This window comes from Siniperca chuatsi, linkage group LG21, assembly GCF_020085105.1.
Source record: "Siniperca chuatsi isolate FFG_IHB_CAS linkage group LG21, ASM2008510v1, whole genome shotgun sequence".
NCBI classification, from domain to species: Eukaryota; Metazoa; Chordata; class Actinopteri; order Centrarchiformes; family Sinipercidae; genus Siniperca; species Siniperca chuatsi.
Genome location: NC_058062.1, coordinates 15,492,218 through 15,519,077, shown reverse-complemented (window position 1 = coordinate 15,519,077; position 26,860 = coordinate 15,492,218). Strand labels below are relative to the sequence as shown.

At 39.0% G+C, this 26,860-nt stretch overlaps 1 protein-coding gene across 3 annotated transcripts in view; it reads left to right on the top strand.

Annotated features, from left to right (window-relative positions):
* The window catches only part of LOC122868467 (protein phosphatase 1 regulatory subunit 29), a 91,925-nt gene extending 66,658 nt beyond the window's left edge, over positions 1-25,267 (top strand). For 2 of the 3 annotated variants that reach the window (XM_044180450.1, XM_044180451.1), the window contains 2 exons: positions 123-2,555; positions 24,974-25,267. In XM_044180450.1, coding sequence (XP_044036385.1) covers positions 123-2,555; positions 24,974-25,093 — 2,553 coding nt within the window. In that variant the 3' untranslated portion in view covers positions 25,094-25,267. Of the gene's footprint in view, positions 1-122; positions 11,666-24,973 lie in introns of those variants that run through there. The other variant, XM_044180452.1, reaches the window with a different exon arrangement.
* The last annotated feature ends 1,593 nt before the right edge of the window (positions 25,268-26,860 follow it).

The following is a 26,860-nucleotide window of genomic DNA, read 5'->3' as shown; positions in this document are numbered from 1 at the left end:
AATGCTGCATCATGACCGAATCCAGTATCCAAGTTGAATTAAAATGTTATTATCAACAGTACAAATTATGACAAAACCTGGACCCACAAAGTAACACATTTAAACTTTTGTGTTTTTTTCAGGTTCTTCAGTTGGGCTACAACAAGTTGATGAACTTAACTGAGGGTATGATGAGAGGGCTTGGCCGCATGCAATGCCTCTTCCTCCAGCACAATCTCATTGAGGTTATTGCCAGCAATGCATTCTGGGAGTGTCCCAGCCTCAGCAGCATTGACCTGTCATCCAACAAACTTACCCGCATTGACCCATCCACATTCACAGTCCTCAGTCGGCTGATGGTGTGTGAACTGGCAGCAAATCCATTCCATTGTGGCTGTGATCTTTATAGCTTCCTAACCTGGTTGGAGTCCTTCAACAATGTAACACACACCTATGACCGCCTCCAGTGTGAGACGCCCCGGGAGATGTTTGGCTTCCCCTTACTTATCGCCGCTGGCCATGCTGGTCGGAATGCCAAAAACATTTTGTACCATCACTGCCGAAATGGAGTGATGATTCCAGGAATGACCTCTCTCCCACCAGATCTGGATGGTCCTTCTGGGCTCGGACCAGAGATGTTCGGTGGTGTGGGGCCGTACAACCAGCCTACCACCTCTTCCTCATCTACTGAACACAGCTTCATTCCCAGCATCAAGCTCCATCATGTCTCCTTGTCATCAGCCTCTCTGCTTGTGCAGATTCCAAGGCCCTACAGCAAAATGTATATTCTAACTCAGTACAACCACACATACGTGTCTGACGTCATGAATTTGAAAAACAAGAAGGAGATGATCACCCTCAACAAGCTCAAGCCGCACACCAATTACACTTTCTGTGTAGCATCCATCCGCAACTCTCAACGTTACAACCACACCTGCGTCCAGTTTTCTACTCGGGCTCAAAATCAAGATGACATGCTCCCCACACCTTCCACCACTACTCACTACATAATGACCATTGTGGGCTGCCTTTTTGGCATGCTCATTGTTTTAGGCCTCGTCTACTATTGTCTGCGTAAGAAACGGATGCATGATGAGAAGAAGAAGTCCATCTGTGTCAAGAAAACTATTCTGGAAATGCGCTATGGACCAGAGGTGGCAGCAGCAGTGGCAAATGATCCATCGGCAGTCCACAAACTTCAGGAGCAGTCCAGAGAACATCACCAGTATCAGCACCACCATGGAGGCAAACTTCCCATGTCCACATCCTCTAGCTCGGGAATGCTCCACTCAGCCAACACCAGTTCCTCCAGACTTTCATCTATCCCGCAAGTGGAAAAGATGGCCACTGCCTTTTCAGAGGCTATGGCTACAAGTAAAGGAAATTATATGGATATCAGAACTGGAGGGGCAGGGATGGAGAGGATGGGAGATGGGGGGCATGGAGGGATGAGGGGGGGGGACTTGAGGGATGATGATGGAACTGATGTTGGGGATGACTCAGATGATGACGGACATGGTTCTGCATCAGAGATTTCCACCATTGCCATGGAGGTGGACAAGGTTAACCAGATCATTAACAACTGCATTGATGCATTGAAACTGGATGCAGCAGCAGTTGCTGCTTCAGGGGCTTCTACTAACCCCACAGCCTCCTCCAATCCCACCTCACCTCCCCCCACCAGCACATCCTCCCTTACTCGTGGCCTAATCCCACTCTCCCAAGGGGTGACAGACACATGCCATGTCATTGCTACCAACAAAATACCCCCTCCGCCTCCACTCCCTGCCTTGAATGCCCCTCTCTCTGAGCGACCAGGAATCAGTGGTGGTGGTTTTGTTGTCACTCCCCCCTACAGGCCCCCTCCACCAGCCACTGCTGTACGTCCCATTCAGCGGCAAATGAGTGCAGATGCAGCTGTGGTTATTGTAAATGCTGTCAAGAAACAGTGCAGCACCACCTCTTGTGGCTCCATGGGTCGGGACAGGGAACGTGGAGGAGCAAGGGTGTATAGCCTGGATGTTCCTGAGCCAAGGAGCCCGGATGCCTGTAATCAACAACAGCAGCAGTACCCAGACCGGGCCAGTCCCGTGGGCTGTGGGGAGCCCCTGGAGAGGCTACCTTTAGTGGGGAGTGGGAGCTGCGGTGGAGGGGGTGGTGGTGGTTGCGACAGTGGTGGTGTTGGTGCCCAACATCAGGACAGCCAGAAGCCACACCATTACCATCAACAGCAACAAATACAACAACAACAACAGCAGCAGCTGGAGGTGCAACAGGACTACCACTGCTCGGAGCACCGCCACTCTGTCCCAGCTCTCTACTATGAAGGCTCCCACCAGGGCTCCCCAGCCCAGAGGGTTTCCTTCCTAAAGCCCTTGACACGCTCCCGCAGGGATGCAGCGTCTTACTCCCAGCTTTCTCCTGCCCGCCACCATTCCAGCTACTCTGGCTACTCCTCCAGCCCAGAGTACTCCTCAGAGAGCTCACTGCGGATCTGGGAGCGCTTTCGTCCCTACCGGAAAGGCCAGCGGGATGAGGCCTGTTATGTGACGGCTGGAAATGCCCTTCGAAAAAAGGTGCAGTTCGCTAAAGGCGAGGACCTGCATGATATCCTTGATTATTGGAAGGGTGTGTCAGCACAGCAGAAGCTGTGACTGGGGGACCAGAGATAAGCATTGACAGAAAAAGAGTTTCGATACTTCTTTCCCTGATAGGCCTGTGGGCCAGAGAAAAATGGGGAAAATGTAGAATGAAACTTTGCCTTTGGGTTATTTTTGGCATGCTAGGTGTATAGAATATTGTTCTAAAAGCAAGGACTTTGAAACTGTGCCTGGGATATGTGAGTTTTATTTTAGTTTTATTTTACACTTCATTGTAGCACCATTTCTGGATCATTCTCATTTAGTGTTTGTGGGTTTTATTCATAGCACAGGGAGCAAATGCCAACTGTGTAATTTAGTACTCTTTGAGTGATCACATTTTGTGATCATATGGAACATCTTTATCAGTGCCATGTTTTCATCTATGGGTAATCACAGAAGGTAACTGTTGATGCCCTTCATTTTAAGCTTGTGTGATCCAAAATGTTATTTCCTGTTTTGTATTGGGTGCTGTATCAATTTGCAGTGTGCACTTGGATGATGGGGGTTGGATCTGTGCTCTATTACAAGTGACAACATGTTGATTAGAGAACAGAGTTGTCAAATGCAGGCCCTATCTCTCTTCCACGAGATACTTCATGCGGCTGAGGTATTTGCATTTCAATAGCATCTATCACACAGAAATAAAGGATATATTGGAAAGAAATGAACAAATAAACAAAGAGAAAACAGTCAAGTGGGCTTGAAGGTCTTGCAGCATAAGGAAATCATGAGAACCTTAGCATAAAACAGTGCTGTGATTGCACCGCAGTGTTCAATACATCTTTCCAACTAACACTCGCATGGCTCAATGGGTGATGTACAGAATGTTGCCCCACAGCTGTCCAAAACTGTACAGCATTTGCCCATGTAATGATCAGAATTGTGAGCGTAATTTGAACAGAGGTGTAAAGCGTACTGAACTGAACAGTTAGCTTCTGGCAAACCAGAAAGTAAGTCTGGTTGGCCAGTTTTTGATGCAATGCATTTGATTGGTGTCTGGTCAAAGTCAATTTTTTTCCCCCGTTGATCTTCTTAAAGATAAATTTAATATTTTACTCAGTAATGGATGGATGTACAAATGTAGCGAACTACTTTACTTAATTTAAAATACACTTAGCTAAAAGTAAAATTTCATTCAAACATTGAAAAAGTACACGTATATGTAATTTGTTACTTCCATCTCTGAATTTGAAGGAGTACTGAGGGCAAAATAATGTTCCCTTAATGAAGGTAATTAGATGCTACTTACCTTTACAATAGGGAAATTTAACTAATAGACAGATGAGCTCACACAATCCCCTTACAAAAAGGCATGAGAGATGTGAACCATATGTGACAGGGACCAAGAGAAATTGTTAGCGAGAGGCTGTATAAAAGAAAAAAGGGAAGACAAGCAAGGATATAAAAAATTTACTGCAGCCACTGTGAATGTAAGTAGATTACAAACATGTTATGGGGAAATCTATTTGCATCATTGAGCACCACAGTACATTCCAAATCCTTTCTCTAACATGAAAACTGAATGAGGCACAGAGGGAAAGGACACTTCTAATTACTGCCAACTTGTCTGTTCTGTTCTGGAAATTAATACTATTGTTGTCCGTTGATAACTTTTTGAGCCAACTTGTGACAGGCATGTTCGCTTGCACTTTACGCCTCATGACTGTGTGTGTGGCTGTGTGGTATACAGTGGTTAGTGTAAGTGGGTGTTGGCATGCCTTGTCAGATTATATTGTATATGCCCAAACTGACTTAAATTAAAAGTTGTCAATATCTTTCCCAGTGGTTGGATGTCTAAACATTTCTAGATTATTAATGGCATGGACAAATGTACAAATATCAACAATGGTCATTGTGTTTTCCCAGACATACATCACATGACCGTGATGCTCAGATATACCACAGTAGCGCAGTGCCTCTTGCTAACATAGTCATAATCTAATCTCCATTCATGAAAAGTATTATCCATCCACCTGGCCTTTTCTATTGAAATGATTGAATTATGATTTTCCTAAATGAGTGTCCTTGCCTGGCATTCTGACAAAAGGCATCCTTCTTACCCAAAGTGCTGTGTAGCTGTTGAATTTTCGCATCATCAGCTAACATACACAATCTGAGACATCCTACCCTAAAAATGTGAAAACTGAATCAGTGGTCCTTGCTCCACATTTTTGTTCTGAGCTATATTCAAGAGAAAATAAGTTATAGTGACATGTTTAATTTCAGGAAATTTTTTTATCTCTCTTGATGCTCACTTACTTGTGGATGATGTTATTTGGCCCACCTCCAACCACCTTCCCTGCTCCCACAGGTTCAATGGGATATGGGTTTGGCATGAGCAGGGCACTGAATGTGACCTGTTCCATTTCATTAAATGAGAAAAGTCAGACATTGCCTTTATTGCAGGCAGGACTTGGGTCTGCACAGCACATATCAACACTGCTTTTCTTTTTTTTTTTGAGCAGTTGATTTTTAGCATGCGCTTGACTCCTCCGAATAAATGCAGGTTGAACAGGAATGAGAATTCAAATGTGAAACAATGGTGTGTAATGTTATCTCCATATTGATCTATGTATTTCTTCTTCCTCCCTCTTTGTTTTCATAAAACATCTATCTCTTTTTACTTGTTTTATTAAAAGGTGTGCATACAGTCAGGGTCAGAGGTCATAAACCTTGGAGTCAGTGTTCTGCTGTGAGTGTTTACAATTGAATGGACCACATGAGCTCAAGAGCTTCACTTTCATCTTTTAGTAATAACGTGTCTGGGATGCACCACCCCATCAGCCTTCTTTATATGATAAAGCACCATGTGATGAACATGCAGTCTTGGAAATGTTTAGTCTCCTGCTGATGTCCTATAATCTGAGATAACAAAGTTTCCAAAGGAACTTGTTACTGTGATTGACTCAGACTTTCACCAAATCAGAGGAAAGGAATTTCTTTGCTGGTACGTTCTAAGAGTACCTAATCCCACAGAGGGAACTTGGTGTGTTTAACTCCCCAGATCCTCAACTGCCATAACAAGTTTACAGAAATGGACACTGAGTAACTGCAAATTCAAAATGTTCAGTAATGTCAGGATCATTTCAGCTGTCATTTATGTTCATCTACCTGACAAAATGTAATGTGACAGAAAATCCTGATTATTACTGTTTTCATGGATGACTTTTCATTTAATACATTTTCTATTTTAATTAACATATTTAACACACTAATGTATTTTTCAGGAAATAGATTGTCAGGGGACAGATGTACGTTCAAGTGCTCTTCTGCTCATGTTTGAATGAATCTCTATGATGAAGCAGCATTAACGGCCCAACAGAGAACATTTTCAGTGTTTGTGTGCCAATCTTTCTAATGATGTATAAACAGTGTTTGCACCGTAGCTCAAATAAGTGCTATTGCTGTAGTTGGAGGGGATATTGTGTTTCTCATCATTAATAATTACTTGAAAACCTGCTGCCTAAATAGCCACAAGAGAGTCATGCAAAATGGAAGTGAAGACTAGTTTACACAAAATTCAAATTTGACGGGCGATACTGTCAAAGCAATTTTCAAATAGCAGTAAAAATAGGTACAAATATTAACAAAAGAGGCTGAAAAACTTTTTTTTTCAAAGTGGTCAGTGCTGCACTACCAAATAAACTTCTGCTGTTAATTATTACTTGCTCCCCTCAAGCAAAGCATTTATTGGTGGTTTAGACCAAACAGTTGTGTTAATTGGTCTTGGAGCTTTAGGGGCAATTAATAAAGTTTTATTTTTCTGTTGTAGTTATCGGACAGTCAGTTTATATCTTGGTAATCACCAGCTCAATAATTTATCAGCTGAATTACTAAAAACTCAAGCAGAACCACAAAACATTAGCAATGTCATCATACCTGTTTTTTGTCCCACAAAGCCAGCATCAAACAAAAACCCCTTCTCTTCCTTCTCAGCGCATATCCTTGCTGAACCCCTAGAGGGTGGCTCACTCAGAGATCAATGGTCCTTTTTGTAGCACCGTCCTTGTTGTTTGTCTCAGAGCCACAGGAAAGCCAGACGTGAGAAAGCCATCTAATGTGCTATTAATGTTTAATCCTTTTGTGGGAGGCTGGCTCAAGGTTACTTCCCCTATCTCAGTATACCACCAGAAAATCACAGATGCTTTTTTAGTTTCTGACATGTTAATCCTTTGATGCTCTCTTATATTTAAAGTCTGGCCCAATTAAACTAAACTCTAGTTTCTTAAATAATGAATCAGAGCCCAAAATGCGGTGTGGATTTATGTCTAATCAGTTTCTAAATTACTAAAGGAGTTAAATGCTTCCATTAGTAAAGACCACAGTAAAAGGTTTCAGTCTTCCCATGACACAGTGCACTTTTTACCCGTGTGATCCATGCTTGAAACCCTCTCAGTCAAAGTAACACATTGCTTCAATGAGCGGTCATCATCATTTGAGGGTAATCTGTGGATGCTATACTTCATTTAATGGATCATCTTCTTACAATGAAGAAGAAAAATGTACACAAATCTGTAGATTTAAAACCGATAATCTGTGTATGCCCAAAACAATGCCCAGCGTCACAGCAGTATGTTTAAATACACACAGGCATCCATTGTATATTATGAGCTATAATAGTTATTGACTGATGACACAGGACCAGTCCTATCATTGAGCATATTACAATGCACATTACTGTCATTCCGACATTACAGAAAAATGTGGGTGATGATAACCTATTAACTAAGAGCGAAGTGGTATCAAGACCTAGAGAGAAGCAACAGGAGAATGATATAGGTAGAAAGAGAGATTTGTAATGTAGAGTAAATAAAAGAAATGAGTCATGACCAGGAAAAAAGACACATGGTGAATAACCCATGCCGACTTGTTCACACCAACAGCAAACTTGTTTTTTTCAGGCTGTTGATTACGTGGCATATTAGAGTGATTTTTAAACATTTTTCTCCCTCTACTCCCTTCAACTCCCCAACACATGCACACACACACACACACACACACACCAAGAGTAGATGGCATAAATGGAACATAAAAAAATTAGTCAGAATGACTCACAGTCTGACTAAACTAAAATTACTCTTTTCCTGTAAGGCAGGTAATGGGCAAGGTCTTCAAAGTGAATGGAGCAATAAGAGGGATTTCAGCTGAATGCAGGCAGACATCTGGGATAAAAGATGTGGAAGCATGGCTACACTAAAACGCGCACACACACACACACGTGCAGGCACAACAGAAGCATATTGTGGGAACAATTCTTACAAAACATTCAGAAACTTCAGCATTTCTCACGACTGAAAGCAACCCTCCTTTAAAGACTTAAGAAGGACAGCTTCATTCACACTTAATTTTAAGGCAGGTAGGTATTAGCACTGACAGTGGGTACTAATCCTTTTATTTGGTATCTTTAGACCTTTTGTCTAATAGTCTATTAAGTCAATTAGCTTACTGTGTGGGAGATTAGCCTGTGTGGATAATGTGCCAAATTTGAGAAATGGGAAACTATACTGTGTGTCTACTCATGATAGCCACAGAAGAAGGGCTTATGTGATAAAAATTAAATGCATGCCATTTTTAATGTTGCTCTTAAATGTGAATTTGTATTTATCTAAAGAATGAAAAAGGAAGTCAGTTGAGACAAATGAAATATGTCTTGGCGTGACGGATTTCTTGGTCACTCTTCACACTTTACGAGGCAGCTCTGATGGGCTGAGCACTGCCAACGCTGCCTTCTCAACTGCCAAGCACTCTAAAAAAAAGAGTTTAAAACAATCTCAAAATTAATAGCCTTGTTTGTTTATGCTGAAAGCATTCACTGACAACTAAAAGTCTTCATCAGAATGTAGCAGACTAGAAATGTCTAATATCTAACTGAACAATCATGCTGGTAAAATAAATAAAGCTATGCCTGTGAGCTATTCTAAGCTCAAAAACATTCATGTAGTCTGCACAGGGATGGATTTTGAATTTCATTGTCAGCTTTTATGAGATGGAAAAGCATTTAAGGTAGAGAAACCTCTGGTAATTCTATATAATTGATTTTCTGAGCAGAAGAGCATTTGAAAATCCTGTAAGTAAGCCAAATTGGGCTAAGGTTCGCCACCTGATTGGACCCTGTATTTCATGACAACACGTTTTACACACACAAATGTTTATTTACACTGACACAATATGCATTAACTCTGCAAGGTTTAGTTTCCAAAGATGGACAAAGGACTTAAATAATCTGTGAAATATCTGTGAATTTTGTACACTATATAAAAGAAAAAAAAACGCTAAGGTTAAAAATGCTTCTATGGATGTTTTATACTCAGCCTGATCTCTTGATATGTTTGTGTGTTTCTTTCTTTTTTTTTGGGGGGGGGGTTATTGGGATCCAAGGGATTGACTTTTATTACTTGCAATGATATATGTTATAAAGGTTTAAGAACAGAGAAAGCTTAACATAGTGTACTACATAAAAGAAAAGTTGTTATATTTGCATGATTCCCTGTATTTTTTGAGAGACAAAAATATATTGTTGTGTACAATGAGTGGACGTACATTGAAAACAAAAACTGTAGGGGCTGAAATACAGTATTGTCAAGTACCTTTGATTTGAACATTTAGGTTTTAGCTGTTTTTTATTCTCTGTGACGTTTTATATTACATTCCTACCTATTGGTTTTCATTTGGGTGATTGTATTGTATACTGACACTGCAGTTACCATTGCTACTCTGTTAGCCACAGGCTGGTGGAGTATGCAGTGCAAAGAGGGGGTAAAAATGTTTGAGGCTGGTGGGTGTTTACATCCATTAAGTTACGAGAAACTGCACTCTATTCTTCTCCATTACAAAGATTATTCTCCATGGCAGACATGCAGAGCTATCTTCTTTGGCTTGAGGCCGGCCCTGTCACAGTTTGTGGTTGTATTTTCTCTTAACTTAGCTGTCTCCTTTATGGAAAAAAATCAGTACATGTTTTTCCAGTTAAGGGACATAATATATGAGAATACATGTTCAAAGAAGAGTGTGCTGAAGTGATGCAATTACACACAGATTGTCTAATGGTCTTAACCTAATCCCAATCCATCAATTAGAAGTCACTGGCAAATCAATGCAGCATCAGCAGCTTCTCCCTCAGCCTTAGCCAACTAGTTAATTGAATTCGCCTTATATCCATGTATTTTATTTATACACTCTTTTACATGCTTTTTGTGTACACAGAAAAGACTGTATGTTGACTTGAGACAAAAAGAATTGATAGGTACCACTATATGAGCTAAAGCTATATCTTACCCCAAAAACTGAGGTTCTTATAATTATAAGAAAGTCAACAGATGAACATTTATATTCCACAGCACTCAAAAACATCTAATATTCATCTGTTTTAGAGCCTTTAAAGGGGGCATGAGGCATAAAGGTGTGTTGAGTACATTTCATTTAGCACCCATCCAATAATGTGTTAGTAACACGTACTGCAGCTCTGCTGATCTATTAGTTATTGCATTAGGGTCCATGCAATGACAGCAAACTATGAGTCATAGCCATCTTTACATTCTGCAGTGATACTATAAGACTCGCCAACTGAGATATATAGCCTGTTTTGTGGCGGAGCCTTTGCCAAAACCTTAAGAGGCCTCCTCGTGTCAGTTACAAAGAGAAAATTAAATGCATTAACCTCTGGGCAAAGTCTGGTCCTCAGCTGGTCAACATGGCCATGATATATTACATTATTAGCATGTTTGTAGAGTTATGTTTTAATTGGGTAAAATTGCACTGTAGTCTGATAAGGATATTGTTGTTTATTAGTACTGGAGGCTAATCTGTAACTCAGAGCTCTCATTTCTCTAAACCCCAGATGTCAAAAGGTCCCATTGCAGTGAGAGCAGATGCTGTCCAGTGTCAGAACCCATCATTCTGATCCATGTTCATGTTTTCTACACTCACAGATAGCAGAGGCTGGGCATCCATTGCCATTCCGAACACACAATCCAGTGCTGTGGTACTCCCAAAGGCAGAATGATTGGCCTTGTCAGTGCCAGAGATTGAAAACTCAGAGACTACCGAAAATGGTTGTCAGTCCACAGAGAGAAGGCAGGGAAGAGGGGCCATCCTCGACTCAGGAAATTCTGTGGATTGATTTGTTCAAAAGCTAATAGTGTTTTGGCCTTGCAGCAACATTTAACGTTTATTTACACATGATGCAGAGACATGTACTATTAAATAAACATGATGATGACAATTATTCAGGAAGGATTAGGGATATCATAACCTACTCAGTCAGTAATCAGTGATTTGAGCTCTAATTCCTTTGAGTTTAGGGATACAACTTTCCACATGCCACTGCACAATGTCACACACCAAAAAGCTACAGGACACATTTGAGAAAAGTACAGTGCAGATGAAGAATATACAATGTGTTTCAGTGGTTGAACCATTGCATTCCTTTTGCTTCAGTGACACATTTTAGTGACATGTTCATTTCCCTTTGCAAAAGCATTCACAAGTAACTGAGATTAGAGGCATTTCACTGTCTTACCAATTGAAAATAGGTATAAATAGTATGAATAGCCCCTTAAAAATAACAGTATTTCTATGATCCTACCCTATTCAACTGAAGTGTTAAAGTATAACCACCATCTGTCCCTAAGGCCAAGGGCCAAAGCAAATTCTCACATCAATATCATATGATTTTAGTTCCTATTTGGCCATGTATGTAACATTTGTGTCAAAATATGGCTCTTGCCAGGTTAACAGTATCAGGTGGTCTTTTAGTCTTAAAAGGCAAGAGCTAAAAAAGGACCATCACTGTATGAAATTAAAAGTCCCATGGTCATATTCTATTCAAATCTTATGTGACTCTCCCTTCTGGTTTCAGCTCTACATTTGGTAATGTTTAGAGACCAAAAGGGAAAGACAAAATGAAGGTTTGGATGATGGGAACAATTCTTGGCTTTTTTCTTTCTTTCATTATTTGTTGCTGATATTGACATTTTTTCCCTTTGCGATTTCTGTACAAAAGATCTATTTCTATATTTGCAATAAATTTGTAATTAAACATTAAACACATGTACAAGGTCTCTGATTCACCGTGATAGACATATTTTTTTTGGATTAATAATTAAGTTGTCACTCATGTTTGACTAGTTTATGACAAGCCGTGCTGACATGTAACACTGCACTACCATTGAAAATGGGTGTGTCTGATTCTGCTAGTGTGCGGTGTGTACTACAGTATACTATATACTATATGTGCTACTCCTTTGGCTGGGTCCTAATTGAATTATTCATGCGCTGAGGGCTGCAAAGCACCTGGACTGTCTATTGTGAGACATTGTAGGATTTCCCTTACCGACACACACACATACACATACACCACTGGCCACTTGTACTCGCCATTAAAACCTCTCAGTGTTTTGAGGGCCCTGGTACACAGGCACAGATGGGTACTCAAAGGGGTGGGGGGGGATCTTGATGACTCATGAAAACGACAAACACGTCCACCTCAGTCACAGTTCCATAGAGAGTCAGATGTTTGAGTCTAGTGTAAGCAAATGCTTTGCTGAACATACAAATTTAATGAGAAGGATGACAGAAAACAACCAGGGAGTTTTCTGAACGTGAAGGAAGAGAGGGCCAGGGATCTGGGCTTTGCTGGTAGCATTCAAAGTGCTGGTTGGACACATTTGGACAACAGAGGAAGTGTTGGTATACACTCATTGTATTCTGCAATGTGTTTGCAAAATTTGCTGCAAAAAGGTACACAAAAAAATAGGAAGGCTGATGGAAACAAAGACATTCTGAACCAGGCAGAAAATGTAACTATACACTCATTATCTTAAAAGGACTAGAGATGTTTAAGGAGATGTTTAGGATTGGAAATACAATTGAAAAGGACACCCATAATGTTCAACCATACATTTAGCTAATATAAGCAGTCAACTACACAATCCCATATTTAGCCACATCCAGATGAGCATAAAATTACAAGGTAATGAGGACAATAAAATAAAGCTGTTTAACTTTTTGCTCCAAGTGATTTTTTTCTGGTGCACAGGCACAAAAATGCTTAGTACAAACTCACTCAACCCTTTGGAAAGAAAAATTCATCACAAATCTGGCTTTTCACAAATTACCTATATTGCAACAGTACAGAGAAAAGACTTCACTTAGAAAATACCTTTTTGTATCAGACATATTGTGTGAGAATCTAAAATCTGTGCTATCTTAGGATCTGTTGATTATGCTGCCCTCACCTTATCAGCTCCACCAAACTCCACATGGAGAGCAGGATGGAAAGGTAGGGAACAGTGGTTCACTCTCGGGGCACCTGTTACATGAGGGTTAAACTGTTAGTCATGTTTTTGTGTCAGGAGGGGAAGTGTAGTCATTTGACTTTGCCCCATTTAAAGTGAAACCAGTGTGAAAAATAGCAGTTGTATGCTATAACTCTAGTTCTGTGATTAGAGGTGGACCCGACAATCTACGAAGACTTTGATGAGCAGCACCACTTTGATTTAGTGGATATAGACCATTGAGATAAGCTCTCTCGCTGTCTGCTTGATTCTGCTCTCTGGTCTGGTCTCTGTAAATACATGTGGCGGTGCCTTTAAAGATGTAAGTTTGGCATGATTAGCCCAATAAAATAAATCTCACTGCAAAAAGTGCAAAACTGTCTTTAGACACTCTGAAATCTTGCACCCAAAGGCTGTAAAATATGCCAATCTTTCTCTCTCTATTTTTGACTGCATGAAATCAATCATCATATTTTCCTTCTGTATCTTACTCCTGTCTTACTTCTCTCTCACTCTCGCTCCTATTGTTTTGCTCTGACCATCTTTTATCAAATCAAAAAATGTCCCTCTCTGTGTCAACCGTTCTCATCATCTTTTTCCTCTTGTTCTTTTTATCGTTCACTCACTTTCCCTCCCTCTCTCTGACCCTGTTCTTATCCTCACTAACCTCCTCTTTCGTTGTTGCCTCAACCTCCCTGCTGAGAGCTGTGTAAGCCAAACTCAGCAGCTATAGAAACATATCCCATATTTTTAAATATCCATAACTCTGAACCATCCGTGTTAAGATCTTTATCGCTTGAGGATTAGGGCGTTGGATTAACCCTTGACTATCCAGTCTGCATTTTAAACTAACAGTTAATCCTGCCTACTATCTGTGCGTGCCCTTCCACGCCCATATCTCTCATTGTGTTACTACATTGTGTGTGTGTGTTTGTTTTGTGCATGTACAAAAGAGACAGACACAAAGAGAGAGAGAGAGCAGATGATCAAAGTACCATGCGGGAATCAAAAGCGCTAACCTCTGAAATTGTGTGGGAACGCCACATCTTTTATTGACCAGAGAATGTGAGACTTACAGTAATCTTTTTTTGACCTCACATCTCACAAACACACACACACATACACACACGCACTGCTGGGAGAAAATGACAGTAGTCCCCTCGATGCAGGAACTAACTGTCCACAAAAATATGAGCATCAGAATATTATCAAAAGTGATCAACGTTATGAGGATAAACAGAAACAAGTGTGTGTTAGTACATGCATGAGTGTGTGAGAGTATGTGTCAGTCATTATAAAATGTTTACTTCAACTTTTGAAGTAACTTGAGAAGTAACTGTGATATTCATCTTTATTTGAGACTGTTAATTATTAGACTGTTTCATTTTTGCTATTTAAGCCCCCTGAGCTTTAATCAGCACATATTGAATTTTGCGGTATTAAGAGAGAGTTGAATGTCAATTAAGTCCAAAGTATTTAAGTTACCCCATAGTCTTTTATTAAGGAGGAGTTTAATGGGAATAAGTGATGTAACTCACAACAACTTTACAACCACTTTCCAGTATATAAACAATTCTGTGGTTTTAAAAGGTTGTTAAAATCCCCTCCCAACTTCCCTACCACAACAGATCATGTTCCTCTCACCACAGATACTGCACATAATATTACAGGACATTACTATACAGTATATGATCAACATAGGAGACAGGCTTTCAGACACTGCAAAATGTAGCCTCTTTTTCTTTGACTTTTTTAAATAGCTATGGCCATCATACAGCAGCTAGATCAATATGTGTCTTCAAGTTAAGAGAGGGGCAGTGCGTAATTTAACCATGTGGCACAGCAGCTGTAAAAATCTTCTGATGTGGCATTGTGATCTTATTAACTTAAATGCTTTTCTGCACACAGATTCCAAGTTCATACAGTGAAAACATTGGGAACAAAGTGGCTGTACTCAGGATGAGTCCAGCACCATCAAAGCTGTTGGTACATTTGTTTATTTATTTTCAGCAAAAGTTTCCTCTGGAGAATCACAATATTGTATTTCTGGCAAGTCAAGTTGATAATTACATGGAGTTTTCAGTTTTGCCTAAATGCAATAAAATTTGCAGTAGTGGCATAACTGCAAGCACGGAACCTCTCTAATCACTTAGGTAAATAAAAAAATAAGGAAACAGATAGTAGGCCTAATAATGAAAACACAATTTATTTTACTAAACCTATACGTTACTGTAGATACTGTTGTTGTCTCAGTGCAAATATATGTCTATTAATACGCAGGGGCAGGAATTTCTGTGTTTCATGAACCATAAATTCAAAGCAAAAAATTACAAATGATAATCGCCTTTAGTGTATTGGGGTATAGACCTATATATTTGTGGTGTTGTATTATTGTCTTTTGGGGTTTCACAGTGCTTCACAGAGGTGAACTTTTTTCCCAATACAAATGAAATCTAAAGTGGTTATTTAGGTCATATTAATGAATCTTTGTGTGAATGATGTTTGGCTTCAAAGCACATTATAATGGAAAAGACAACATAGGAAGATGACTGCCTACAACCATGGCTTCACTAAGAGCTAAAACCTGCTCTCCCAGCTCAAAAGCCCTCTGCAAATACCATCCTACTGTCTTTTTATGCATTGCACATTTTATGCATTGCACATGTAAACAAGGCATGAAGTGTAAGCAAAAAAGCTAGAAAAAAATCATCTCTCAAAAAAACACCTATCAATAATTCATTGTATCCATAGCTCTACACTTTCTTTCCAAACCTCCACCTCCCCAACCTTTAGAAGGAACCATTTAAGACTCAAAATTTTGAGTACTGGCTTGGAGCTTGTGGTGCCTTCAAATGAGGAAGAACCCATACAACTTCCTGGACTCCTAAAATTACATATGTAAATACTTTGCATTAGGCTTATGTTCAAGGTATTTGGTCATTGTCTGTGTTTTAGAAGAGTTCTTGGGGCACGATGGGTGGTGATGAGAAATCTTTGTGGTGTGGAAAATTTTGACTGCCATGAAATACCGCTTTCTGTTGCTCACACATCCTTCATAGTGACATGTCAGAGGTCTATGCAAATAGAAGAGGAAGAAGTTTCAACTAAGCTGCCTCAGAAGCCACTGAGAGAAAGGAGGTCAAGGGTAACTCCTATTAAGGCAGTGACCTAGATGTGGCTGTAAATGTTACTTCTGCAGCAGCTTGAGGATATTTCCTATACTGTATGAAAGACTAAATAGACTTAATAATTAGACCACAATTAGCATCAACATCACCACACGATGAATCAAATGATACACCATCTTCTGAGCATGATGTCATAGAATCAGGATTTTGTATACAAAATATTTCCATGATGAATATGACATTTTATTTGGTGAGAATTGAGTGTTAGTTGTTACTGAGATACTGACAATAATGGTTTGAAAGAATACAAAGGTTGTGTGGGATAGTGGAAAGTTTATTTATATGGTGCCAGTTCATAACAGAAGTTATTTCTTTGCACTTTTCCTTTAGAGCAGGTCTAGACCGTACTCTTTATAATATTATTTACAGAGACCTAACAAGCATTCTGCTGGACTTCTGCTTGTACTTTTGTTTCTCTGCTGTAGAAACATATATAACAATTCCGAAATTCTCAGTAATAATATTTTTTACTGGAGATTAAAAAAAGGATATCATGATGTATAAAATATATTCATTAATGCTGAAATAACATTTTTGAAATAATGCAAACACAAACAGTCTGTTAAAATCTTGTGCTGTAGTGAGTGTAGATGAACAGTGGCTCTGACGTTCTCTCTGTCTAACAAACAAGTACACCACTTTCAGCTACTGCTGGTAAGGATTTAAAAGCCTTCCATGGCACCATGTAATTACTCTGAACATTATGAGTCATCCTGGCTCCCGCATTAAAAGCATGTCAGGAATCACCCTGTGCAGTTATAAAACTATTAACGCTCATTTGAATGTCTCTTCATCCGTTCTTTCCACCCTCTTTCACTTTTTAAACCTCACCCATCCCATAATCCTTTCTTATCTCGCTTTAGTTCATCACTCCTTGCATGGTCTCCTCTTGTATGGTTGGCTGTTGAAAGTGCAGCTAATGGGGAATCCATGCCATCAGTCAGTTTGTCTGTTTTCATCCTGTTTTTAACAGCACAATGAACATTTTCATCACACGTGAGCAACAAAATGAACTGAACAAACTTTTTACAGACATAAATGGTTCCAAGGCAATGTTTATTCGAATTACTTTTTCATCTAGCACTATCAGGTCAGAATTTAATTTTCCCATCAAACTCATCTGTACTTTGTGTTTAGTGCTAATTAGCATATGTTAGCATGCTAACATGCTTGACTAAGACGGTGAACATGGTAAATATTATTGACTTTATGCATTTCTCCTAAAAAATGTGGATATGTGTTCCCAACTTTGAGAAAACTACAATAGTCTGAATGAACCTATCAGCACGGTGACTTTTTACTTGTATTTACTATAGCCAGCAATAGCAACAGGAAGTCAAGAGACAAAAATCATAAATGGAACAAACCCAAAAATAGGTGGGCCGCATAAGGTAAATATCTTCTTAACAATGCAACAACATTAGCATTGTCATTGTGAGTATGGAAGAATGCTGATGTTAGCATTTAGCTCATAACAGTGCTGTGCCTACAAGTACAGCCTCACAGAGCTGCTAGTATGGCCACTGACTCTTAGTCATATTTCAATCTGCGACTGGGAATTTGTTTTTATTGTTGATGTACTTGACCTTGCTCAGCCCCTCTCCTGTATGTAACCTAACATTACAATTTCTTTGTTTTTAGGTGGGTGAGGAAACTCCCACAGGGAATTGGCTAGCCTGGTGGACCATTATCTAATGTACACTATCTGAGAACTGAATTTAAATTTGTGCTGTTTTTCAATACAAACAATTACGTGTGCACACACCTCTAAGTAAATAACCATCAAAGTGGTTTTACCTTCTAATGTGGGAATGTCTAGTTCATGACAAACACTCCAGGTAAGCATTCTAGGTGTTGCCTTTCCATAATAATGGTAGATCTGTTAACTACTTAAGATGCACAAAGTCAGGCATTTTTAAAATATATTAAAAAAAGAAAAGTAAATCCACAGACACCTTGTAACCTTGAACAGCGAAATGGAATTTCTCAATTCCCAGGCAAAAATCATTGCTCCATACAGCTGTGTCACTTAATTCATACTAATTACAATGAGCAAGAATAGCACCTTAATTATACGGCTCTACACCATCTTAAAGATAAACGTCATGTATTTTTATTGTAATTACCTCTAAAAATCACAGTCCTGTTGCTGCTGACAACAGCACCACAAAGATATTAACTGTGGAGCGGCAGCAGTGTTTGAATACAAATATGTCATGAAATGAGCTGAGGTGTCCTAACAACATGACACAAACTCACATGGCTCCTCCAACCAATCACGCTCATTAAAAACCTGTTGGAAGGGTCCTCTGCATTTTTAATGTAGAGTGAGCATTCAGGATTCTGCCAGATGTTTTATTCATTGTGCGTAAATATAAATGGCATGTGATGAATGTTGAATGTGTTTTTATACATATTTGCTTGTAGACCCGTTGATTTTGCAAGAGTGTGTTCTTTGCTGTATGTGTTCTTCTGTTTACATTTGATTCAGTTCAGTGTGTATGCACGTGTACCAGTCTGTGTTTGTGCAAGACAGGATCAGCAATAAGATGCCATAGAGAGAATGTAGTAAGGCATGAGACAGTTAATATACTACCGTATGTATGCATGTGCCTGCACGTGTTTCTATGTCAGATTTCCACTAGAGTTGGCTGCTTGTGAACTACTGCACTGGTATTAGCATTAGTAATGGCAGTGGTAGTCATAATTCATTTGGGGGTAGGACTTTCTTAGAATTTTTTTTGATGTTACACTAGGCCTATCTCTTTCAGTATTCAGCCCCATTAATCAATGTCAATTTTACATAATTATTTCTCTGCTTTTTATTGTTAGCTTCCCATTTCAGAAATGATCTGACAGGTGAAAACTCTATAAAGAAGACTAACAAGTCTTGCAACACTACTGCTTTAATTGTGAAGCTGAATTCCCCAACTCAAACTCCTGCAAATCAAGGGTGGACCAGTGGTAGGTCTACCCAGCCCAGTCGTCTAGTAATTATGTCCATATTGGACACACTTTATGAATTACGTCCAATACCACTATTCAGTGCCAATGCATGAAGTAGTCAGTGTGCCCTATATGTAGCGATTCAGAAAGTATGGGCAAGTAAGTAAGGCTCATAAGGTAAGGCATGTAATGCATCTGACTTTCATGCAGGAGATTAGAGTTTGCGTCTATCACAGACCTGTAATTTATGATAGCTGTTTTGCTAACCTTAACCACCATCTTTGCCTAACCTCAATGTTCAACTGAAATCACATTAAGTCATCCCTTTTAGTAGTAGTATTCAAACATAATGTCAACATGGTTTTTTTTATTATTAAACGGAAGGGAAATTATATTTGGGGAAATCCTCCTTTTCGCTGGAGGAGCGAGTCAGTGTCTGTGTTTGAATGACAGCAGCTGGCAAGCTACCAGAGTGTAAACAAACTTGCATTGTAGCCTACATGTCATGGGCAGACAATGTGTTGTTAGTGGTATTGAAGAGTAGGGACCACACCAGCATCTAACCGGATTGAAGTGGCATGAACATTTGTAGGTTTAAATGCTGTTTAATGTGCTATAGCTTAGCAGCTAATTAGCTACTGTATCTAGCCTGCAAACTGACGTTAGCAGTGCACTTTTTCTCGGTGAATGTTTGTTTGGTGGCTTGTTCAACAAGCTGCAGGATATGAACTTGTGTTCATGTTTGTAAGTTAGATAAGAAGGAGACTTTATTTGTTTGTGTAGCAGGCTGCTGTCTGCCTCAGTGTGATCATCTGCCTATCACAGAATACTGACATTACTGCATTATACAAGACTTGATTGGCTGTATCAAAATAAGGTCTCCATCTACGTAGATGAATACCGGTATTCCACTGAATTAATGCAAAACTTGGGGCCGCCATAATAAAACCAAAAAGTATAAATTTTAAATTATTTCTCTTTTGGTTTCTGATTTTTTTTTCTCAAAGGAGAACACAGGACAAGTGATTTACAGAGCAGATATGTACGCTGTAGCAGACCAAAAAAAAGTAATTTCATTTCAGTTGCACATGACAACTACAGTATGGTTGCACTTATAGAAAGCGAGAATTTTATAAACGTTGGCGTCCAACATAATAAAAGCATTGTCATTGAGCGTAATCTGGGGTTTTGCAGAATTGTATTATATCAACGTTATTGTCTGGTGATACAGTAGGGCTGGTCTACCAACACTGGTATGAAAACAGAAAAAGAAAAACAGAAAAAGGTCCAATGTGGGCAGTAGAGGAAACAGTACAACAGTAGAAATACTAGTAGTAGTTTTTGCACGGTGCATAATGTCTGTCCAGGTAATATAGGACATGTTTTTGCCGGTGGGTCTGGTGGCAAGAAAAAGTATTTAATAAGGTACTTTTTATATGACAACCATCAGTATTAACACTTGCAGCTACGTTTTGAGAGAATAAAAGCATCAACCTCTCTCTTCCTACTTTTCTGAAATAACATTTGCTGAACTCCCTGGTGGATATTGGGTGGTGTGTGTCTGTTTATGTATGTGAAAGGAGATGAGGATCACATAAGGGATGAATGAAAGCGAAAGGACTACAGAATGATTCAGCATGCCGCGTGTTTGTGTGTGTGGTTGGGGACCTGTTCACCCCCGGCTTAAGTGACATTATTGTTGTCCAGTGATCCATCAGATTCTGAGGCCAAGTAACTGCAGTCACACTCTGTCAATGCCAACACAGTTGCTTTATTGTAGCCACAGAATATCAGCAAGCACATAAAAAACACACATACACAAACATATATCAGACACTCAGAGCTGTTAACTCAAGCGTAGCGATGTCAGACCTCAGCTCAGCCTCTAAATAAACCAGGCTTATAAACACCAGACTCAAAGTAATCACCAAAAGGCATTCACATAGCCAGGAGCTGTGCTTGAAACCTTGTGTATGTTTAGCCAGTTGTAGCTGTTCTTGTCACAACTATGCACACAGTGGCCATTAGCAAAGGCAAGGGCATAACTGTACCTGTGAGTCCCTTAACGAACAATGGAATCTCAATACAGGCTCTCAGGACAAAGAAAACACCAGATCAAGCAGATATCTGTTCGCTTCAGTGCTTTTCATGTCAAACCCTTGGGCATATTGTCATGCCTCAATAATATAACATTAAAAGAAATTTCAGCCATGAGCAGGAAATAATGATTTGGGCGTTAGACTGTTTACCACCAGGGAGCTACAAGCAGTAATATAGTGTGTGAAAAGTAACCTTAGCTTAGAATCAATTGAACCCAAGGTAATTCATTTACACTGGTTTTTGCATCACTTCAACACCTTTTGCAATTACTGGTTATTTTCTGCTAACCAGTAATTCTTATTGGTCTAACCTGTCATTGGTATGCTGTGTTTGATCTAATGACACACACAGATATACATACACAAGCACAAATGGTTGCTCCAGTGCAACAGAAATGGACCAGTCATTGTTAAATTTGAACTGAAAATGTGATGATTCATGTAGGTCACATCAAGAATGAAAGAATGAACAGTACTGTAAGCTACATGAGCCCATGTGCTTCTTTTTATTTCTACACCTGTTTCTGACTCAAGCGTAATATTCAAAGCAAAATATCAAATATATAACAGATACATGACACATACAAACTGGGGCTACTGTCTATGTACATCCAAAGTCCCATATTGTTACTCTGACAGCAACAGCAAAATCTACATTATTAGACAGAGAAGACGTGATTTGTCCTGCAACATTGTGGATAAATATAATTGGATCTATATTCATTTCTACCAAAAAAGGGTTAGAAAAAAATCTGTTGACAGCTAGCTCTGTTGATTTGTCCAGAGTAACATGGATTGTATTGGGGTGGAGGCAGAAACCACACAGATAGAAATCTCAAAACCTGGGCACATAAAACCCAAAATGTTTGCATGGGTAGATACCACTACAGGTGACAATTGACATAAATAATTTAGATGAACTGACCCCTTAACCAAACAACTTGCTGAGACGATGTAATCTGTCAGGATCAATTTAGTAGGGATACCTCTTGGACAGGTTGTCATTGAAAATGAGAATTGGTCCTCAATTGACACTTATCTGGTTAAATAAAGGTAAAATAAAATAAATAAAAGTAGATTCCTGTAATGATATAAAATATAAAAAGGGATCAAAGCCAGCATTATGGAGTCTCCATGGGTCCAGAGAGAAAGAGAATATTTCTTCAACAACAACATACGTATTTGTCTTTGTGCAGAGTGCACTGTACAGTGAGATACCCATATAATTTTTTTATATTACTTGTTACTTGTTTAAACTAAGTTTGTTGGGTCATGATCAGTCTTATTTGAGTTCATCTCCGAAACATTTTTACTCTTTTTGATCATCTGAGCATTTTCTTGTTCAAACAAGTCAAGACACAAAAAACAATGACAAGAAGATGAACCATTCATATTCTCTGAATATAGAACATTGGCTCTAATCTCCTCTCTATCTTCTGTCAACGTGCCAGTGTTAAAAATAAAGACATTGTCATCATTCAGTGACTTTCTTCTTGAAAGTAACGTTTCTTTGCCTCTTTACCACATGCCAATCATGACTATAATAACATATTCACTGAGACACACTTCACCTCTGACCCTACAGTGATTCACTGCCAAGCAATAACAACAATAATTGTCCAGACCCCAGTAACATCTCAAATTAGGTATAAATAAACCAATCACTAAAGCAGTTTTAAATTTAAAGGAAGTCTAGTTTCATAAAGTCCAAATATCACAAATCCCTTAATGCAAGAAGCAGCGAGCACTTCACAAACAGTAAGTATTGTATTACACAGTAACATATGTGTAATTGTGCTTTCAAATCTTTCTTTAAAGACTCTTTCTGAGCTAGTCTACTGTGTAATGGCAAACCATTCAAACAGAGAAAAAGGTGATTTCCTCTTGCCTTGCTTCACTGAAACATTTTTGCATGTAAATTCGGATGGTAATTTGCATTACAATCTGTTTTCAAATATTTTCATGAGTTTTTCCTTCCCTTTCACACACTGCACTTAACTTTTCTGATTTAGCCTTTATTGGATTTTCCTTTTTTTCATCATTTTCTTTCATGCATTTTTTATACACAATAAAGTAAACTAATACACTCACAACAGGCCAGTACTGCCACATCCTCTGAGCTTATTTGGTGCTGTGCTCTCTATCTGATACCATTAATCACACACAGGTTATCGTTCTGTGAAACATCCTCCAGCTAAGGGCTGCAGCTGATCAATTACAGTGTCCATGTGTGTTTAGATGTGTGCTATTGTGTGTATGTGTTTGTTTATGCTTGTTTAAATCTGTGCATTGCATGTGTGTTTATTTGCACATGTGCTACAAGCATATGTGAAGTATGTGTGTTTACATTTTATCAACGTTTGTCCACTTTGTCTGTGTGTCAGCATTATTTCATGTATATTGATGTGTGAGATATCCACAGTTTATTGCATATAGCCACAGGACACAAATTGGGACCGAAATCCCTCCAGAATCAATGAGTCTAATAATAGACGTGTGATATGCTGGGAGAAATTTGCTGTGGACTTTAATCATTTTATGCTTCTATGGAATACAAATTCATGTAACAGACCGAGGATCTGTATGTCTACAGTATATAGTGGCTGTGCTGATTCATTTTATGACGTGTTAAGAATTGAAGGTTTAATGTCTTTGTAGCTAGTGTGGTATTGTGTGTAGGATGGATAATTTTGTACAGCCAATTGTCTTTACTGGTGGTGTGTGTGTGTGCGCGTGTGTGTGTGTGTGTGTGTGTGTCACAATCACAATAACAATCACAAATTGTACCTGCTTGGCTGAGTCGTGTTGTTTTAACAGGCCATCCACACTGTGCTGGATTTTTTCCCAACAGATAACAGGTTGTAGCACATTTTGCAAAACAACGGATTAAGTTCAGAAACGCGCTGCAGCCATTGACACATTGTTGAACTGGAATAACTCCTATTACAGCCATTAAAAAAATTAAGTTGGTGGGAGGTCTACATGACCATTTGTGAGTGCTGAACACATAGTTCGCCACAATAAATGAGCTTACCTGATAGATAGCTATCTACAAGCTATCTGTGCAATATTTATGGGAATTAATGGGATATTTACATAAAAATAACACTTCAGAGGATACAAAACTGGTAAAAAGTAATTGTAGTCTAATTATCAAGTAATGATGTATTCCTCAACAACTCAGTATGATGCAACACTTTTCTCAGAAAGTAACAAATATTTATGTAATACGGATATAATGATATGTAATGTGCCAAAGCAACAAATTCAGTTTTAATCAAGTCAAGTCAATATTAAAAGTCAACATTAAAAATAATCAGGAAAGATTAATGAAGAAAGTAGTCATTATGCAGATTTACAGATATCTAAGAACTCATCTTACTGTAGAACCAGCAGTCTGTTCTCAGGTTACTTAAAATCATCTATCGCATATTTTTAAATTAAGAGTTCAAAAACTAGGAGCGCCCAGGTAGCTCACCTGGTAGAGCATGCGCCCTGTGTACAAGGCTGAGTCCTTACTGTCCTTACTACACGGGTTTAAATTCAACCCGTGGCCCTTTGCTGCATGTGATCCCTTCTCTCTCTCTCCCACATTTCCTGTCTCTCTTCAGCTGTTCCTGTCAAATAAAGACAAAACCCCCCCAAAAATTATCTTCATAGTTCAAAAACTATACTTATTCATTAATTATTAGTTAGTTTCTTACTTTTTTATTAGTAACTACCCAGGATTTTGTGTTATTATGCAGCCCTCTACATTCACTCACATGAGCTTATTAAACCTCTGTCCTAATCCGACCGTTCCCTGTTGCATCGTGACTAACCTTTACCTCTCTCCCCCTGCCTAGAGAACTGACCTTCCCAGAAGGCTGTGCACCATCAACCCACCGCCAGGCCTGTCATGCTCCACTTGGAGCTCATCACGCTATGGACCCCAGCTGACAGACTGTCATGGCCGCAGACCTTGACATGAAGGTGTTCAAAAACATAGGCATAAAATAACACAAACAGCAGTTTAAAATTTTGTGTCAGCTCTTTCTAATTAAATCCTTATTTTTTTTATTTGCATTAAAACACAGTTGTACTGTGAATTAAAAAGATTAATCAGAAGTTAGAATTGCATTCATACAATTGTTATTGAATTAAATATTATTAATTATTTTGCAATAAATGGCTTTCATTTCTCATTTCATTTCTTTTATATTTTTCCTTATTAATGTATTCGATTTTCTTATTCGATTTTCTTAATATTTCATTGAGATGTTCAACAAAAATAATCAAACATGAAAAATGTGTTTCTTAATTGACTTCCTGGGGTTTCAAAATTTTTAATAACTCCTCTTATTCTTTAAAACAAATTATTTCTGGTTAACACTTAAAATAGCAAGTTAAAAGATTAGTTAATGGGTATTGCTTCAAGTTACCAATAGAATAGGAAATTTGATGACTTTACATACACTTGGCCAATTTAGCTGTGAGACCCTCAGTGGCAGTGTTTTATTTTATTGTCGCACAGATTACTCCAATCACTGCCAACTAGGTTATGGTAACTACTTGCCCAGTGGCAAGGATGATAAATCTTCCCACATTTGTAAAGCACCTGTCACCCAATTCTGACCTAAGGCTGTATGTTAATATGTATATATGTTCTTCAGGTTCTACCAGAGAAGAGACATTAAAATTTCAGGGAGGAATAACCTCTCAGAGTGCCCACATAAATAGTTAATGTGCTCTATTTCTCCATGCGAGGCCTCCAGTGTGTGTGTGCATGTGTGTGCAGACTGTAATTACCTCGCTGCTGCAAAAACACCAATAGAGGAAGAGAGGGAAGGGGAGTGAGCAAGAGGATGAAAGAGAGGGCAAAGTGAGGGGGAGAAAAAAGTCAGACTACTCAGAAAAACATGATTATGATCATTTACACTGTTGAAGGGGCATTGTAAAGGTTTCAACTCCTTTGCACTGTAATTAGATGGAAGCACGTGTGCACCAGTGGGTGTACATACACACACACACACGCACCCACACACAAATATAAGGTTCTCTTGTTCTGTTGCTGTCTCCATGTTTCACACAAGTTAGATGAAAAACTGTGGATGACTTTTGAGACACAGACACAGATTATAAGCAGTGAAAGGACTCAGTTTGTGTGCAGTGATGCCAGTCATCCAAACACAGCAATCCATAGTCACACTCAAACCACAGATAATGTGTGATATTGAATCACTTTTCACATCAAGTGATTTTGGCCAAGTAAGTGTCTGAGTTGACCTCAAGACACAATGAAACTGAGGTCAAGGTTAGAAGTTAGAGTTAGAAGTGTTCAACGGAGTATATATTACATTTTGGATCAACAACACACAAAACAACAGCAGAAGCAATGTCTCCCACACACATATGCACATGGTCATCACCTGAAAAGACTGACAGTAATGATATACAAATCAAATCAAAGTCTGCGAGAATCAGTATATATTTGCTATTATTGGTTTTACTCTTAGTCTTCATCACCTATTTAGCAAAATACAACATAGGGTAAAGACACCTACTGTAGTACAGTTACATGCACACCAATACCCCCAGTTGATAGGAGCAATCAGCTTAAGGCAGCTTAAGGCAATAGTGTGATACAGTGTTGTTCATAAATGACTAAATCCCATTATATTGAGATCATGCTTATTTTTTCATGATTGTAACCTGTTCTTTCATGAGATAAAAAATGCTTTTCTTAATGTCTT